Genomic DNA, 16,182 nt, shown 5'->3' on the forward strand with positions numbered 1-16,182 from the left:
TCACTTCAGCAGTAATAAATTCATGAACTTCTTTGAGGAAAAGATCATGACCATTAGAAAGCAAATTACGGACTCCTCTTTGAATCTGCGTATTCCTCCAGGGCTTAGCTGTCCTGGATCTGCACAGCTCTGCGAGGGCCTGGGATCGGGAGAGGCACTTAAGTGTTTTAGTACTATATCTCTTGACACAATGATGAAAATAATCATGGCCTCTAAACCTTCAAGCTGCATACTGGATCCTATTCCTACTAAACTGCTGAAGGAGCTGCTTCCTGTGCTTGGCCCTCCTATGTTGAACATAATAAACAGCTCTCTATCCACCGGATGTGTACCAAACTCACTAAAAGTGGCAGTGATAAAGCCTCTCTTGAAAAAGCCAAACCTTGACCCGGAAAATATAAAAAACTATCGGCCTATATCGAATCTTCCATTCCTCTCAAAAATTTTAGAAAAAGCTGTTGCGCAGCAACTCACTGCCTTTCTGAAGACAAACAATGTATACGAAATGCTTCAGTCTGGTTTTAGACCCCATCATAGCACTGAGACTGCACTTGTGAAGGTGGTAAATGACCTTTTAATGGCGTCAGACCGAGGCTCTGCATCTGTCCTCGTGCTACTAGACCTTAGTGCTGCCTTTGACACCATCGATCACCACATTCTTTTGGAGAGACTGGAAACCCAAATTGGTCTACACGGACAAGTTCTGGCCTGGTTTAGATCTTACCTGTCGGAAAGATATCAGTTTGTCTCTGTGAATGGTCTGTCCTCTGACAAATCAACTGTACATTTCGGTGTTCCTCAAGGTTCCGTTTTAGGACCACTATTGTTTTCACTATATATTTTACCTCTTGGGGATGTTATTCGAAAACATAATGTTAACTTTCACTGCTATGCGGATGACACACAGCTGTACATTTCAATGAAACATGGTGAAGCCCCAAAATTGCCCTCGCTAGAAGCCTGTGTTTCAGACATAAGGAAGTGGATGGCTGAAAACCTTCTACTTTTAAACTCGGACAAAACAGAGATGCTTGTTCTAGGTCCCAAGAAACAAAGAGATCTTCTGTTAAATCTGACAATTCATCTTGATGGTTGTAAAGTCGTCTCAAATAAAACTGTGAAGGACCTCGGCGTTACTCTAGACCCTGATCTCTCTTTTGACGAACATATCAAGACTGTTTCAAGGACAGCTTTTTTCCATCTACGTAACATTGCAAAAATCAGAAATTTTCTGTCCAAAAATTATGCAGAAAAATTAATCCATGCATTTGTTACTTCTAGGTTAGACTACTGCAATGCTCTACTTTCCGGCTACCCGGATAAAGCACTAAATAAACTTCAGTTAGTGCTAAATACGGCTGCTAGAATCCTGACTAGAACCAAGAAATTTGATCATATTACTCCAGTGCTAGCTTCCCTACACTGGCTTCCTGTTAAGGCAAGGGCTGATTTCAAGGTTTTACTGTTAACCTATAAAGCGTTACATGGGCTTGCTCCTACCTATCTTTCCGAGTTGGTCCTGCCGTACATACCAATACGTACGCTACGGTCACAAGACGCAGGCCTCCTAATTGTCCCTAGAATTTCTAAGCAAACAGCGGGAGGCAGGGCTTTCTCCTATAGATCTCCATTTTTATGGAACAGTCTGCCTACCCATGTGAGAGACGCAGACTCGGTCTCAACCTTTAAGTCTTTACTGAAGACTTATCTCTTCAGTAGGTCATATGATTGAGTGTAGTCTGGCCCAGGAGTGTGAAGGTGAACGGAAAGGCTCTGGAGCAACGAACCGCCCTTGCTGTCTCTGCCAGGCCGGTTCCCCTCTCTCCACTGGGATTCTCTGCCTCTAACCCTGTTACAGGGGCTGAGTCACTGGCTTGCTGGTGCTCTTTCATGCCGTCCCTAGGAGGGGTGCGTCACTTGAGTGGGTTGAGTTACTGACGTGATCTTCCTGTCTGGGTTGGCGCCCCCCCTTGGTTTGTGCTGTGGTGGAGACCTTTGTGGGCTATACTCGGCCTTGTCTCAGGATTGTAAGTTGGTGGTTGAGGATTTCCCTCTAGTGGTGCGGGGGCTGTGCTTTGGCAAAGTGGGTGGGGTTATATCCTTCCTGTTTGGCCCTGTCCGGGGGTTTCTTCGGATGGGGCCACAGTGTCTCCTGACCGCTCCTGTCTCAGCCTCCAGTATTTATGCTGCAGTAGTTTATGTGTCGGGGGGCTAGGGTCAGTTGGTTACCTGGAGTACTTCTCCTGTCTTATCCAGTGTCCTGTGTGAATTTAAGTATGCTCTCTCTAATTCTCTCGTTCTCTCTTTCTCTCTGAGAACCTGAGCCCTAGGACCATACGTCGGGACTACCGGCCGTGGTGACTCCTTGCTGTCCCCAGTCCGCCTGGCCTCGCTGCTATTCCAGTTTCAACTGTTCTGCCTGCGGTTACGGAACCCCTACCTGTCCCAGACCTGCTGTTTTCAACTCTTAATGATCGGCTATGAAAAGCCAACTGAGATTTATTCCTGATTATTATTTGACCATGCTTGTCATTTATGAACATTTTGAAAATCTTGGCTCTCTCTAATTTTCTCCTTCTCTCTTTCTTTCTCTCGGAGGACCTGGGCCCTAGGACCATGCGTCGGGACTGCCGCCCGTGGTGACTCCTTGCTGTCCCCAGTCCGCCTGGCCTTGCTGCTATTCCAGTTTCAGCTGTTCTGCCTGCGGTTATGGAACCGCCACCTGTCCCAGACCTGTTGTTTTTCAACTCTTGATGATCGGCTATGAAAAGCCAACTGAAAATTATTCATGATTATTATTTGACCATGCTTGTCACTTATGAACATTTTTGAACATCTTGGCATAGTTCTGTTATAATCTCCACCCGGCACAGCCAGAAGAGGACTGGCCACCCCTCATAGCCTGGTTCCTCTCTAGGTTTCTTCCTAGGTTTTGGCCTTTCTAGGGAGTTTTTCCTAGCCACCGTGCTTCTACACCTGCATTACTAGCTGTTTGGGGTTTTAGGCTGGGTGTCTGTACAGCACTTCGAGATATTAGCTGATGTACGAAGGGCTATATAAAATAAAATTGATTGATTGATAAACCTGCTGGAGCGAGTGCTATGAGTGGGTGCTGCTATGGTGACCAGTGAGCTGAGATAAGGCAGGGCTTTACCTAGCAGAGACTTGTAGATGACCTGGAGCCAGTGGGTTTGGCGACGAGTATGAAGCGAGGGCCAGCCAACGAGAGCGTACAGGTCGCAGTGGTGGGTAGTATATGGGGCTTTGGTGACAAAATAGATGGCACTGTGATAAACTGCATCCAATTTGTTGAGTAGGGTGTTGGAGGCTATATATGCACCCATGACCAGCTCTGAAACCAGATTGCTTAGCAGAGAAGGTACGGTGGGATTCAAAATGGTCGGTGATCTGTTTGTTAACTTGGCTTTTGAAGACCTTCGAAAGGCAGGGTAGGATAGATATAGGTCTGTAGCAATTTGGGTCTAGAGTGTCTCCCCCTTTGAAGAGGGGGATGACCGCGGCAGCTTTCCAATCTTTGGGGATCTCAGACGATACGAAAGAGAGGTTGAACAAGCTAGTGATAGGGGTTGCAACAATTTCGGCGGATAGTTTTAGGAAGAGAGGGTCCAGATTGTCTAGCCCTGCTGATTTGTAGGGGTCCAGATTTTGCAGCTCTTTCAGAACATCAGCTATCTGGATTTGGGTGAAGGAGAAATGGGGGAGGCTTGGGCAAGTTGCAGTGAGGGGTACAGGGCTGTTGACCCGGGTAAGGGTAGCCAGGTGAAAAGCATGGCCAGCCGTAGAAAAATACTTATTGAAATTCTCAATTATCGCGGATTTATCGGTGGTGACAGTGTTTCCAAGCCTCAGTGCAGTGGGCAGCTGGGAGGAGGCGCTCTTGTTCTCCATGGACTTTACAGTGTCCCAGAACTTTTCAGAGTTAGTGCTACAGGATGCACATTTCTGTTTAAAAAAGTTAGCCTTTGCTTTCCTAACTGCCTGTGTATATTGGTTCCTAACTTCCCTGAAAAGTTGCATGTCGTGGGGGCTATTCGATGGTAATGCAGTACACCACAATATGTTTTTGTGCTGGTCAAGGGCAGTCAGGTCTGGAGTGAACCAAGGGCTATATCTGTTCCTGGTTAAAAAAATTAATAAATGGGGCATGCTTATTTAAGATGGTGAGGAAAGCACTTTTAAAGAATAACCCGGCATCCTCTACTGACGGAATGAGGTCAATATCCTTCCAGGATACCTGGACCAGGTCGATTAGAAAGGCCTGCTCGCTGAAGTGTTTTAGGGAGGGGTGGTCGTTTGACCGCGGACCCATTACGGACGCAGGCAATGAGGCAGTGATCGCTGAGATCCTGGTTGAAGACAGCAGAGGAATGTGATGAAAGAAATAAAAGCTGAAATAAATCATTCTCTCTACTATTATTCTGACATTTCACATTCTTAAAATAAAGTGGTGATCCTAACTGACCTAAAACAGGGAATTATTACCAGGATTAAATGTCAGGAATTTTGAAAAACTGAGTTTAAATGTATTTGGCTAAGGTGTATGTAAACTTCCGACCCAAAATGTATATATATATATATATACTGCTCAAAAAAATAAAGGGAACACTAAAATAACACATCCTAGATCTGAATGAATGAAATATTCTTATTAAATACTTTTTTCTTTACATAGTTGAATGTGCTAACAACAAAATCACACAAAAATGATCAATGGAAATCAAATTTATCAACCCATGGAGGTCTGGATTTGGAGTCACACTCAAAATTAAAGTGGAAAACCACACTACAGGCTGATCCAACTTTGATATAATGTCCTTAAAACAAGTCAAAATGAGGCTCAGTAGTGTGTGTGGCCTCCACGTGCCTGTATGACCTCCCTACAACGCCTGGGCATGCTCCCGATGAGGTGGCGGATGGTCTCCTGAGGGATCTCCTCCCAGACCTGGACTAAAGCATCCGCCAACTCCTGGACAGTCTGTGGTGCAACGTGGCGTTGGTGGATGGAGCGAGACATGATGTCCCAGATGTGCTCAATTGGATTCAGGTCTGGGGAACGGGCGGGCCAGTCCATAGCATCAATGCCTTCCTCTTGCAGCAACTGCTGACACACACCAGCCACATGAGGTCTAGCATTGTCTTGCATTAGGAGGAACCCAGGGCCAACCGCACCAGCATATGGTCTCACAAGGGGTCTGAGGATCTCATCTCGGTACCTAATGGCAGTCAGGCTACCTCTGGCGAGCACATGGAGGGCTGTGCGGCCCCCCAAAGAAATGCCACCGAACACCATGACTGACCCACCGCCAAACCGGTCATGCTGGAGGATGTTGCAGGCAGCAGAACGTTCTCCACGGCGTCTCCAGACTCTGTCACGTCTGTCACGTGCTCAGTGTGAACCTGCTTTCATCTGTGAAGAGCACAGGGCGCCAGTGGCGAATTTGCCAATCTTGGTGTTCTCTGGCAAATGCCAAACGTCCTGCACGGTGTTGGGCTGTAAGCACAACCCCCACCTGTGGACGTCGGGCCCTCATACCACCCTCATGGAGTCTGTTTCTGACCGTTTGAGCAGACACATGCACATTTGTGGCCTGCTGGAGGTCATTTTGCAGGGCTCTGGCACAAAGGCGGAGGTAGCGGTCCTGCTGCTGGGTTGTTGCCCTCCTACGGCCTCCTCCACGTCTCCTGATGTACTGGCCTGTCTCCTGGTAGCGCCTCCATGCTCTGGACACTACGCTGACAGACACAGCAAACCTTCTTGCCACAGCTCGCATTGATGTGCCATCCTGGATGAGCTGCACTACCTGGGCCACTTGTGTGGGTTGTAGACTTCGTCTCATGCTACCACTAGAGTGAAAGCACCGCCAGCATTCAAAAGTGACCAAAACATCAGCCAGGAAGCATAGGAACTGAGAAGTGGTCTGTGGTCACCACCTGCAGAACCACTCCTTTATTGGGGGTGTCTTGCTAATTGCCTATAATTTCCACCTTTTGTCTATTCCATTTGCACAACAGCATGTGAAATTTATTGTCAATCAGTGTTGCTTCCTAAGTGGACAGTTTGATTTCACAGAAGTGTGATTGACTTGGAGTTACATTGTGTTGTTTAAGTGTTCCCTTTATTTTTTTGAGCAGTATATATATATATATATACATACACACACACACACACACATATGTATATACACATATATATTATTATTTTTATTTCATAAATTACTTACTGCCTTTTCTTGTTGGCACAAGAAAAGTGGCCATTGACTAAAATTCAATATCTTTTGATGCAGTTTTGAAATCGGCTTTTATTTAGGTTTCCTCATTGCCGTACGAACGTGACGTCATCATCTGTGCTGCTGGCAAAATACTAGTGCTAACATTAAAAAAATAATAACAATAATAAATAAAAAAATAAAAAACTAGTGCTAACATTAATTTTAAAAAATTTAATAAAAAAAATAAAAAACTAGTGCTAACATTACTACAATTCCCTCAGCAAGATTCTTTTGGTCAAATATCTATGGCGATATACAATGGAGGAAAGCATGGAAAATTGCTAACAAATATTGTATCAGTAACAAGGTAAAGGAAGTTTAATTTAAAATGTTACATAGAATTTATCCTGTGAAACATGTTTTGGAAAGAATCAAGCTGAATATTGACTAGAAATGTTATTTCTGGAATGGAGGAGACCATTTTACATTTGTTTTTTTGCCTGTATTTATAGTATAATTTTTTGGATTGACAAACAGAATTTTGTTACAAAAAAATAGGACCGGTTGTACTATTTAATTGTTTTGATATAATGATTTATTTCAGAAATTCTGACATTGATAAAGATGTGGTATATTTAATTCAACTGCTAATAATATTAGGTACATTTCACATTCACAAATGCAAATGCTCTAATTCAAAACCTAACTTTTTTCACTTTAGAAATGAATTTAAACAATATGGCACTACTTTAACTAAAATGAAAAACAAAAAAACGATTTAAACTTGTTGTATTATTAATTAACATGATTTGTTTGTTTAGGGTTCCTGGCAACTTAAATAGTTTGTATGTATGCTTGTTTGCATGTGACTATTCCTCTTTTGTTTGTTGATATTTGTTAATAAAAAATAAAACAAATAGTTCTAACATTACACTACAGTATCATGTCTACTAGCTATCATGTTAAGTGAGCCAGATGGCAAGGGTGTGAGAGCAGAGGGAAGTAAGTCAACTACTAGATAACGTTACAGATAGCTATGACATCAACTTATTTAGCTAGCTAACTTGCAAGTCTACCTTTTGAAAGCTCATGTCTCCGAAGTAGTCCGAACAACCTGGCTAGTGACGTGTTAGCAACAGGTTTGCCTCTGACTGACCGACCATATCCCACACCGCAGTGCGATTGACTGGGTTTTGGTTGAAGAAAATTATTATCTGGCTCGCTAGGTCCCTGGAGGGAAATAAGCATAAACGCGACAGGTGGGTGGAATTTCAATTAAGTAGGTTTGTTAGTAGCTTCCTATATTAGCTAACGACTAACGTTAAAGGCTTAGACAGGATAAACATTCAAGCCAGACCGCTTTTGTATTTATGGTAGCTAATGTTAGCTAGCTTGCTATAACAGTTAACGTTACTTACTCAGCTGGCTGTCTCAGTTTATCTGGTGCTTGTTTAACGTTAAGCTCACAGTTTCAGATAAAAACGTAAGGATATGGCTTGGTGTGTAGACTAACGTTACCGCAGTAAGTAAGCCAGAAGCTAACGTTAGCTAGCTACATTTAGCTAATTGTCAGATAGTTACTGTAAATTAGCTAGTTGGTATTTTTTTTATCGATCTCTGATCCGCTTATGGTTTCACATTCTACAATATTGCAATGTGTATGTTAGCTGGTTGTCTGTTTTGCTAACTCAGCGTCTTGACTTCAGTCTGTAGAGTGTAACTTGGGTCCCGGAGACTAACGTTAGACAGTCAGCTAATTCTTAGAATAACGAACGTTAGCTAGTAAGCTAATGTCCGAATAGTAATACGAATTGCCCTGGCCTGAGAACGTTGCAGCCAAATGATTCGTTACTGTATTTCAAAGAATTGATTCAGTAATCGAAGTTATGTACCAAGTGTTTCAAAAAGTTGGTACGCCTGGGTCAATTTTCTTTGTACTCATGCCGTGGTGCGTAGGTAACGTTACCTAGTTAACGTTGGTGTGTCAGGGCTAGATTGGTTGTTGAAATAAGTATTATGATGGAGGATGTTTTTCTCTCTTTCCTGGGTAATGAGTGCTCCAATTAACCATAATCTGACAGGACATTCATGAATAAATAGGGTACATATTTTTTCATACACAGCAACTTCTGTATTCAGAGGTTCAAGTTTGTCTTTGTTACCATAAGACCGTTTTGGAAATATTTTTCCTCTGCAAAACGAGCTAAACCAGACTGCCATTGACATAAAAGTTACCAACACACCCACACAAAGCCAAGGCACAACAAAATGTGGTTTTATTTGACACATTCCAGATAACTTTTTTTACTACATGAACTCCTGTAGTGTTACTCAGTGTGAGTACAGTAACTTTAGCTACTAGCTAGCCTATGTGTATCTGGACCACACTGCCAAATATATCCTAATTTCCTCCTGAGAGCACAGACTTAAGTCTAAAGGTGTTTTCTATACTCAGTGTTTCTTCAAGGATTTTTTTCAGCGGCGGTGGCAAAGTTAGGAGGGGGGGTGCAGAAATCTTTTGTTGGTCTGAAGCTACTTTGCTGCAACTCTACACATTTTGCAATGGGGCAGAGAGAATATTTCACCGTTTTAAAGTTAGTTTCCTGCAAGTCTACACATTTTGTCACGGGACTGACAGACGTGCCAACCTGCACGCATTTTGCATATCAAGCCCACAATTTGAGGTCAAAGTAGCTGGTATGAAAAACTACCCTAAAATAAGCAAAAAGTCTTCTAGTTGGGCTTCCATAGTCGTAGCACCCATAGTTTTCTTTAGTACTATTTTACTACACCGATCTGGATGATAGCTCTCCACTTTGTCTGTTGATACCACTGATGTGTGAGCGAAAAGGGTAGGGAAAATGGAGAACGAAATGTTTGCCAAATACATTTTCCAAAATTGTATGTGTTAGTCAAGCTCATATATTATTTCGTAGTTAGCTCCTTAGCTAAATCGTCATTATGACAAAGGTAGTTAGCTAAAGAGTTTAGTCAACTAAGCAAGAACACGTTCTTGCCCGCACATGCTTTGATCTCTGCAACAGTAGTAGGTGCGAGACATTGACTAGCAAGGAAAAGTGCGGCGTTGCGTGGATTGGAACAGACATGGCAGAGAGCTGTTCTTCTAATACCGTCCTTCACAGAAATGAATGTTAGACTGTTAAAGATTAGTAGGCCTATGTTTAATTAGTCAGTTCTTGATCTGTCCTCTTGATAACAGCGTGTGTCAACAGTAGGCTGCTAATGATGTGATAATAGCCTAGTCAGTTCACCAATGACAAGGCATATTGAATGAATGGTAGCCTAGTAGTCAGACCTAACTTGATGGATGAGTTCAGGGATGGAGATCTGAAGCAAGCGTATAGGTCGTGTTCAGTTGTTTCATGTTCTAAATACAGTAGGCTAAACTACTACAGTGCATCTAGTAATTTAATGATTATTTTAGCCCCAAACAAAATTAAGAAGCAGCCAATTTACATTTTCACTAGACTATCCACATAAAGACTCCTATTTACAATAATCATTACATTTTAAATTTAACCTAGGAAAAATTGAAAGTGTAATTGAGACCACCTCAATTTCATTGAGGACCAAACACTAGACTATTGTGTTGGGTAACATTGTTTGATGTAATTTAAGACTAGGTTTCAGGAAGTGGCATTTACAGGTTTAAAATAATGCAAAATGTGTCGTTGTGAGGTCTGGGGCAAGGAGGTGCCACTGCAGTGATGAAGTGATACTCATAAAAATTCTTCACGGTTGACAGGTCTGGACTGAGAGAGAAATTGCAGTTTTAATGCTAATTTCCTGTAATTCTACACATTTTACCATGGGGCTTAAAGAAATTGCAATTTCAAAGCTATACTGAACAAAAATACACAGTGGCCTCCCTCATTCTTAAATGTAAGAAGTTTGGAACCACCAACACTCTTCCTAGAGCTGGCCGCCTGGCCAAACAGAGCAATCGGGGGAGAAGGGCCTTGGTCAGGGAGGTGGCCAAGAACCCAATGGTAACACTGACAGAGCTCTAGAGTTCCTCTGGAGATGGGAGAACCTTCCAGAAGGACAACCATCTTTGCAGTACTCCACCAATCAGGCCTTTATGGTAAAGTGGCCACACGGAAGCCACTCCTCAGTAAAAGGCACAGGACAGTCCGCTTGGAGTTTGCCAAAAGGCACCTAAAGGACTCTGACCATGAGAAACAAGATTCTCTGATCTGATGAAACCAAGATGGAACTCTTTGGCCTGAATGCCAAGCGTCACATCTGGAGGAAACCGGGCACAATCCCTACGGTGAAGCATGGTGGTGGCAGCATCATGCTGTGGGGATGTTTTTCAGCGGCAGGGACTGGGAGACAAGTCAGGATCCAGGGAAAGATGAACGGCACAAAGTACAGAGAGATCCTTGATGAAAACCTGCTGCAGAGCACTCAGCACCTCAGACTGGGGTGAAGGTTCACCTTCCAACAAGACAACAACCCTAAGCACACAGCCAAGACAACGCAGCAGTGGCTTTGGGACAAGTCTCTGAATGTCCTTGAGTGGCCCAGCCATAGACCGGACTTGAACCCGATCGAACATCTCTGGAGAGACCTGAAAATAGCTGTGCAGCGACGCTCCCCATCCAACCTGACAGAGCTTGAGAGGATCTGCAGAGGAGAATGGGAGAAACTCCCCAAATACAGGTGTGCCAAGCTTGTAGCATCATACCCAAGAAAACTCGACACTGTAATCGCTGCCAAAGGTGCTTCAATAAATTACTGAGCAAAGGTTCTGAATACTTATGTAAATGTGATATTTCAGTTTTTTATTTGTAATAAATTTGCTAAAAAATATGTTTTTGCTTTGTCATTTTAGAATAAGGCTGTAACGTAACAAAATGCATTCTAGGGCTCATCTCAACCTTAGCTCTGCAGGTGTACTGTACTCTACTTGAAGACATATTCTGTCAGAGCTCACAGAAGCTATGATTTACTGTCATTTTAAATTATGTCTACTGTATTCTCTTCCCCAGTTATGATTAGCTTATTTTGAATCTCTCATAGCAGAGCTCATTCAGTTTTTTTTGCCTCATTTGTTTCTAGCTGAAAGGTAGTCCCTACTCAATTTAATTTATTGAAATCTCGTACAGATTTAGATTTTGTTATTTGTACTTTAAAAAGCAAATGAGTTGTTTGCAAGGGCAATGATGATTGTGCAATGCAATTCTTACAGCCAGTGGTTTCTCCTCCCTGCTGTTCCTGGACCCTCCATTAACAGTGCATGTTTAGCAAAGCTGTTTCCTGTCAACAACCACTGCCTCAATTTATCAGACCCCTGCTGGCTGTATGCAAACACTCTTTCCCTTTACTCTAATTCCTTCTTTTCTTCTCCATGTTCTATTTGTTATGGAAGTTGTAAATTCCACTATTTTTGTGTTAGTCTGTTTTTCGTCCTTTAAAATGTGTGTTATGGTATTTCTCTGTGTCTAATTCTGTGTGTTTGCATAAATATAAACATACTAAATGGTTTTCCGGTGGGAGGTATGATAGTGTGGAAGTCTATGCTATACTTTGATGTATGCAGCCTCAGGGTCTACAGGAAACCGTTCCTTCCTTCGTAATGACACCAAATTGTGCTCTCTTCTCAGGCTCTTCCTACTCCTTACTCGTGTGATATGACATCACTGCATGGTTACCACAGAAACCAGGGCTCAGTTCAGACGGTTGACAGCCAGTCAGGTGAGTGAGGATGGGATTGCCCATAACAACTACTAAGAAGAAACTGCTGCCAAAGCAGAATTAGATAATTGCGCCACCAACTAGTTCTGTGCGTTTAGTGATGCACGGGTTGACTCATAACCCACAGTCCCTGCAATTTTATTGCGGGTTTAGGGTCATTGAATATTGTGTAGACGTAGGGCGGGTTGAATACAGTTCTTTTGTAAGTGCGTAATCCTTATGACCGGTCAAACTGATGTCATTTGGAAATTGGGACATAAATTACTTTTTTTAACTGCATTTTCTCCCAGCTCCCTAAACGTCTTTGCTCCGTGAAATAAACAGAGATGACAGAGAACTTTACAGATTGAAGCTAGATTGAAGCATTCAGTCTAGCGATTTATGACATTCTGGTGAGCAAGAGTTTATTTAGTCTTCTAGGGCAACATATAATGACAGAAGGGAAGCTGCATGTATCTAATTATAGACAAGTTGACTAACAAATAGCATACCAAGATGTCAGAAATTATAAGCAGAAACATATCTAAATCGGACAAAAACAGTCCTGCACCCCCAGTCAAAAATTTGTTCCGCTGTCTTGGACTGTAGTTTACAGCACATTTTCTGTATTAGCGAGTTAGTGTCGGGTTCGCATCAATCTGTTACAGAGTAGCCTAACTCGAGAAGAACATGTGGAATGCATTATGAGATCTACAGGAGCCTATAAAGGGCAGCAGTCCACCAAAAATATCTGCTTGTTGACATTGTTGCTCTCCCTCTTCTACCCGTACTGACCATAACCCTTGGGCTCCCGAGTGGCGCAGCTGTCTAAGGCGTTGCATCTCAGTGCTAGAGGTGTCACTACAGACCCTGGTTCGATTCCAGGCTGTATCAAAACCGGCCGTGATTTGGAGTCCCATAGGACGACGCACAATTGGCCCATCGTCGGCCGGGTAAGGCCGTCATTGTAAATAAGAATTTGTTCTTTAACTGACTTGCCTAGTTAAATAAATGTAAAATAAAATAAGAGGGAACATCTGATTTTACTCAGTGTTTATAGTTATTACATACTTATCCCTTATGTACAACCACAAAACATCTCTCAAGTGAACAGTTCTCTGATAACCATTCACAACAGGAATCTAGCAAGTTTAGAGATATTGTTAGTGGGGGAGGAGCAAAATATCCTAATTACTCATATCGTTTTTCAATGGAATTCCCCTTTTACTGCCATATGCCATACCTTGTCTTGCATTACCACACTGACTCTATGGAAAAGACTCCTAGGAGAGTGAGCCTTCCTGCATCTGCCTCTCTGATGCAGCTCTGTAATCTTCAGATTACTGTTGATCCTCAAAACAACCACCAGACAGTCATTGAGCTGTCAGGATTTCTGCTGTCTCACCTGTAGAAGTAGTCTGAGGTTCACTAGCTATGCTGCCAATGAACTGAACCCTTCCCATATCCAGGGAACCGAACCCTCCAGAGGAGATGGATCTCTGCCTCTCCCCCTGGCTGAGGCCTGCCATACTGATGAATAGCCTCTGTTTAACAGCACATCTGCTTCTAGAGCAGCCAGCCGCAACTCTGGGTGCATGACTCCTCCAAAGGTAAAGTCCAGAGTGATGCCCAGATAGAGGAAGTAAAATCTGCCTTGGTTCTCCCATGTTCCTGATGTGAAGGCCACAGTCCTAGTACAGTCATTACATTGCATCAGAGAGAGAAGTGGCAGTAGGACTCACTAAGTAGTATACAGCATTTATTGGATTATGGTTTTACTGCTAGACGTACAGTTAATGGCCAAGGTTGCTGATAGAGATTTGTACATTTCTCTCTAGGTGTTTTTCACAGGGATGGCTGCACAAGTGGAGGTACAGACTGGGGAGGTGGGAAGGACAGGTGTAGGGGGGCGACTGCACCTCAGCCCTCTGGCTGACTCCAGCAACAAGAGCCTAACAGAGGGCCCAACCAACACCCAGGGCTCCCTCATCATCACTCCAGAGTCCAGTAAGCCTGTCCCTGCACCCAAACCACGGCTCACTCCCAAACCTTTCGCTGTGGAGAAAACCGCCACCATCCGGCCCATACTTGCTCCTAAGCCTAATACCAAGCCCCGACCAGAGCCCACTCGCCCTACTTTTTACAAACCTGACCCTCCCAACGGCCCAAAACCTCAGCAGCCGAATGTCACCAGCAAACACAGGCCAGTGTCGACCAACCACAGCCGTCCTGCTCCTACCTCCTACAAGCCCTCTCCCAAGTTGAGCACGGGACAAACCACCAAGCCTGTAGCCCAGCCCTTCAAACCTGCCCCTCTATCACTTGGGGACCCCAGCAAACCAACTCCTTCCCAACCGTTGGGGCGTCAGAAGCCAGCTGCGGCAGGCTTGTCCCACTCACAAGGCCCTAAGAAACCCCCTTCAGTGGAATGGTCCGGATCCACCAAACAGGAGAAAGAATGTGGCAAAACAGCATCCACTATCAGAGCTGGAGGAGCCTATTTGACCAGAACCAAGTCAATGGGCTTCCTCCGTCAGATAGGGCTAGAGGGGGAGGAGAGGAAGGAGGATGAAGGGTCAGAGGTCACAGTCCAACTCCGAACCCAGTCTACAGGCTCCAGGCCTAGACCTGTGTCGGCTATCTTCCTGCCCTCTCCCACTCAGGCTGAGTCGTTCACCACAGCTGATCGCTGGGTCGGGAGACGGCCCCTTTCAGCCGACCTCACCTCCAAGTTTGAGTCCATTGGCCTGTCGCTGCACCGCGGCTGTCCTACCAAGACTGGCAGCAAGGAAAACACTCCAGAGGAGGGAGCACTGCTACGGACGAGAGAGGGGGAGACGGGAGCAGAGGGGACCATTGTTACACCACAGGCCCCAGACAGCAAGGCTTCAGCCCTAGCACGAGGGAGCGAGAAGAAAAAAGAGGAAGAGAAGGATGAGGGAAAGGGTGGAGGAAGCATTAAGAGACGGATCAGTCTCTTGCTCGATTCCTCTTCTTCCTCTCCTGTGGTTTCTCTCCGTGTTGCTGCCCAAGGACCGGAGCCTCACTCTCCAGTGCAGCCAGTCCCAGAGGCAGATGTACCACTGGGTGGTGTTAAACAGAGAATCAAGAAGCTAACAGAAGATACTGTTACGCCACCTGCACAGACCCTGGCTGTTAAACCCCACCCTCTGCCCCCTGACCTGACCAAAAGGTAGGAGCTCCTCACCACCTTCAGTCTGCCTGTCTCTGTCCTTTTTATGACTCTCCCATTGTCATTACCGGTCTTGTGGGATGTGTGTGTGTTTCTTTTCATCAGGTTTGGATCTGAGAAGTCCACAGACCTCGGCAGTCCCTCTCCTAGTAAGGCGACAGACCGCCATGAGAGTGACACTGATCCTCAAGGGAGGGTAAGAGAGCTTGTGGAATTTGCTTAGATTAACATAGGTGATTTGGTGAAGGATTGCAGTGAGCCTTGTGAGAATTTCTCTAACTCCTGTGCCAACCAGACAAACCCAGAGGAAACACTGCTGTCTTTAATAGGCAAACAATGAGGTTACAGTTAAATCCTTGGTCCTCAGTGAACAAAGTCAAGTTTTCTATTTTGCTGCAAAAATAGAATGAGACTGATTCCAGAAACCTACTAATGCCCAATCCAATTAGAGTTTACTGCCCTTAAAGCAAATTATCAGAGTTATGTTAAGTTGATGGATAAATTTAATCAACCATCATTAGTGGCACAGCGGTCTAAGACACTGCATCGCAATGCTGGAGGTGTCACTACAGACCCGGGTTCGATCCCGGGCTGTATCACAACCGGCCGTGATCGGGAGTCCCATAGGGCGGCGCACAATTGCCCAGCATCGTCCGGGTTAGGGGAGGGTTTGGTCGGGATAGGCTGTCATTGTAAATAAGAATTTTGTTCTTAACTGACTTGCCTGGTTAAATAAATAAAAATATTCAACAAACCAGTTAAATGATCTTGATTGAGTTAAGTGAAGTGCCTCTGTTACACCACTGGGGGGACTGGAGTGCTTGTACTGTATGTTCTCCGTCTTGTTTTACAGTCACTTTGTTTGGTGAGCAACATCTAAAGATGGCTTTGTGAATACAGTATATTCCTTTATTTTAATTGAAAAATAACTTGTTTAGGTTTCTGACATTTAATGTAATGAATATTCAGGAGTTTCTTAGTTTGCCCCTGTAAGCCTAAAAGGCCTAAGCAAAATGCCCGTTATAAGCACTATATTCCTGGAAAAATTCTGATTTGCAT

General features: G+C 44.1%; 1 protein-coding gene across 7 annotated transcripts in view; it reads left to right on the forward strand.

Annotated features, from left to right (window-relative positions):
• The first annotated feature begins 7,225 nt into the window (after positions 1-7,225).
• The window catches only part of LOC139545541 (uncharacterized protein KIAA1671-like), a 41,008-nt gene continuing 32,051 nt past the window's right edge, over positions 7,226-16,182 (forward strand). The window contains exons 1-6 of one of the 7 annotated variants that reach the window (XM_071353438.1): positions 7,227-7,489; positions 11,861-11,951; positions 12,755-12,883; positions 13,400-13,540; positions 13,769-15,123; positions 15,229-15,319. In XM_071353438.1, the coding sequence (XP_071209539.1) occupies positions 13,526-13,540; positions 13,769-15,123; positions 15,229-15,319 (1,461 nt within the window). In that variant the 5' untranslated portion in view covers positions 7,227-7,489; positions 11,861-11,951; positions 12,755-12,883; positions 13,400-13,525. Of the gene's footprint in view, positions 7,490-7,570; positions 7,753-11,860; positions 11,952-12,241; positions 12,344-12,754; positions 12,884-13,399; positions 13,541-13,768; positions 15,124-15,228; positions 15,320-16,182 lie in introns of those variants that run through there. The other 6 variants (XM_071353439.1, XM_071353433.1, XM_071353440.1 and 3 more) reach the window with 6 other exon arrangements.

The sequence above is a fragment of the Salvelinus alpinus genome, chromosome 19, assembly GCF_045679555.1.
Source record: "Salvelinus alpinus chromosome 19, SLU_Salpinus.1, whole genome shotgun sequence".
Lineage (NCBI taxonomy): Eukaryota > Metazoa > Chordata > Actinopteri > Salmoniformes > Salmonidae > Salvelinus > Salvelinus alpinus.